We start from the raw sequence: 2,421 nt of genomic DNA, 5'->3' as shown, positions 1-2,421 counted from the left end.
GAGCCCCGCCCCGGCGAGCCTGGCCCCGCCCCGCTGCCCAGAGAGCCCCGCCCCGGCGAGCCCAGTCAGGGCGTGGGTTCCGCGTTCCCGACCTACAGAGTCGCTTTATTTGAGCAAACCGGCCCCTGCACGAAGGGTACCGTGGCCGGGGAAGGAGCAGGGGCTCAGGAAGTAGATACCGGGGAAACGGGATTGCGGTGCCCAGAAACCGTTAGCCAGACTTGGGGGCGTGGAGGCGCGCGAGGCCCGACCGGAGGCGGCCGGGGCAAGTGGGTGGGGCTACGGCGGGGCCCGGTGCGGAGGCGGGGCCGTGGTCTGGGGGCGGGGCCTGGAGCTAGGATCATGGTGGGGCTAGGCGTGAGGCGAGCCTGGGGCGGACCTGTGAGCAGAGGGGGGGAGTGGGCGGGGCCTGATGCAGGGGAGGAGCGGGTGTGGGAGGGGCTAAAAGTGGGCGCGTCCCAGTGGGGATCGGACAGAAGCTTCGGCGTGGCCTGAGTTGGGGCGTGGCCTTGCTGGCGTGGGTTGGGCTGTGGGCGTGGCCTCGGTGGGGCGTGGCCTTGCTGGCGTGGGTTGGGCTGTGGGCGTGGCGGCGTTGGGGCTGTGGGCCTGGCGTTGGGGCGGGACCTTTCAGGGGCGGGGCCCGCGGAGCCGCCGCCCCATCGCGGGGCCTGGACAACGCCCCTCTAGGTGACCAGGTAGCCGGCGTCCACGAAGATCCCTGAGCCGCTGGTGGAGGCGCTGCGGTCGCTGAGCAGGAAGAGAATGCTGTTGACCACGTCCTCCACCTCTGCTGGGCAACGGTCCGGTTAGGGCGCAGGCCCGGGGCCCCCTCCGAGCGTCCCGCACCCGCACCCCGCCCCGGACCTGCGAACTTTCTCAAGGGGTGCCGCTCCTTCAGCTTTCGGACGAACTCGGGGTCGGCTGAGACACCTTTGCCCATGTCTGTCATCACCAGGGTGGGGTTCACGGTGTTCACCCGGATCTAGGGCCAGCGGCCGGGAGGGGGTTCAGCTCGAGGGGCCCCGCCCCGCCCTGTGCCCCCAGAGCCCGCCTGCTGCGATCAGCCCGCCCCGCGTCCCGGCTGGGGAACCCTCCCCGACCCCGACCCTGGGCTTGCGGCCCCTGCGGCCGGCCGGCCATCCGTCACCTTGTGCGGCCCCAACTCCAGAGCCATGGCTTTGGTCAGCATGGTCATTGCGCCTTTGCTGCAGCCTAGGAGAGCACAGGACTGAGCGCCCCTCCCACCCCCACCCTCCACCCCTGCCCAGGAGAGCACAGCACTGAGTGCCCCTTGAGAGCCAAGCCCCCCCTTTCTGGAAAGGGGCAGGGACGTGGGGGCAGCAGAGCACACTCACAGTAACTGGTCAGGTTGGGGAAGGGGATTAAGGCCAACATGCTGGAAATGTTCACGATGGAGCCTGGCACTCCGCGGTCAATCATGCCCCGCGCTACGATCTGGAAACCAGGAGCGCGTGGGGTTCTGGGCCAGCACAGGCCGGCGGGTCTGGTGTTGAGACCCCTCCCCCGCTCACCTGGGACACCTGCATCACAGAGCGCAAGTTCACATTGATGGACCTGGTGGGAGAGAGGAGCTCTGCTGCTGCCACCTGTCCGGCTCGGCCCCCTCCCGGCCCCCCCGCAGGCCCGCCCTCCCGGCCCCCACCTGTCGAAGAAGTCCTTGGTGACCTCCAGGAAGGGCTGCCTCAGGGCCACGGCCGCATTGTTCACCAGCAGGTCCACAGGGCCCACGCTGCCCAGCGCCTGGCCGGTGGCCTCCCAGTCTCCCAGGTCCACGCATACCGGCTCCACCCCAGGACACTGTGGGAGATGTTTGGGTGGGGATCCAGTGCCGGCTCTGGCAGGCTTCTGAGGCCCCCACAGGGCGCAGGGCCCCTCACCTCTCCCGAGAGGCTGACCAGGTCGGCATGGGTGCGGCTCACAGCCACGACGCGGGCTCCAGATGCGTGCAGGGCCTTCACCGTGTCCCGCCCTATCCCTGCAGAGGAGCAGCCGTGGAGGTGACCCTGCGGGCCCAGGGCGGGGGTCAGGGCAGCAGGGGTGAGTCCCAGGAACGAGCAGCCGGGGACCAGGCATACACCGGTGAGAGGCAGGGCGTGCCGGCCTTTGGGTGTTGGGCTGTGTCAGTGGGAAGGGGCTGGTGTCTGTCTGTCCTGTCTGGACGGGCTCCGGTGGTGCCCTGGGAGTAGCCCGCTCCGGTGGCCGGGCTGGCTGGGTGTGGGGCCTGGGAGTAGCCCCCTCCGGTGCTGGGCCACTCACCTTTCCCTGCACCTGTCACCAAGGCGCGAAGGCCACTGAAATTGAACTGCATGGTGGGGCCTCCTGCCTGGCTGCGGGGGAGGAAGTGGCTCTGGGTTTTATAGGCCTGGGCGGGCAGGTGGGGCCGAGCTGGGCCCGGGCAGG

The 2,421-nt window shown here is 69.9% G+C and overlaps 1 protein-coding gene across 1 annotated transcript; it reads right to left on the bottom strand.

Annotated features, from left to right (window-relative positions):
• Window positions 1-683: 683 nt before the first annotated feature.
• On the bottom strand, window positions 684-2,329 carry LOC105998418 (carbonyl reductase [NADPH] 2-like). The gene is made up of 8 exons (XM_013033116.1): window positions 2,278-2,329; window positions 1,899-1,996; window positions 1,664-1,818; window positions 1,533-1,575; window positions 1,356-1,455; window positions 1,148-1,212; window positions 865-982; window positions 684-787 (listed from the first exon to the last, which is right to left on the bottom strand). Exons 1-8 carry the CDS (start codon window positions 2,327-2,329, stop codon window positions 684-686), a joined length of 735 nt encoding a protein of 244 aa, XP_012888570.1.
• Between the last annotated feature and the right edge of the window lie 92 nt (window positions 2,330-2,421).

This window comes from Dipodomys ordii, unplaced genomic scaffold (genome assembly GCF_000151885.1).
Source record: "Dipodomys ordii isolate 6190 unplaced genomic scaffold, Dord_2.0 Scaffold163, whole genome shotgun sequence".
In the NCBI taxonomy this organism is placed as follows: domain Eukaryota; kingdom Metazoa; phylum Chordata; class Mammalia; order Rodentia; family Heteromyidae; genus Dipodomys; species Dipodomys ordii.
This window is presented reverse-complemented; position numbering and strand designations above follow the sequence as displayed.

Bases quoted from the DNA above. Each gene is read 5' to 3' on its own strand.
- LOC105998418 (XM_013033116.1), bottom strand. From the start codon at position 2,329: ATGCAGTTCAATTTCAGTGGCCTTCGCGCCTTGGTGACAGGTGCAGGG. The intron at 1,213-1,355 runs GTGAGTGTGCTC...GTGCTCTCCTAG, and splicing joins CCCCAACCTGACCAGTTACT to GCTGCAGCAAAGGCGCAATG. The intron at 788-864 runs GTCCGGGGCGGG...GTTGCCCAGCAG, and splicing joins CCCCTTGAGAAAGTTCGCAG to AGGTGGAGGACGTGGTCAAC.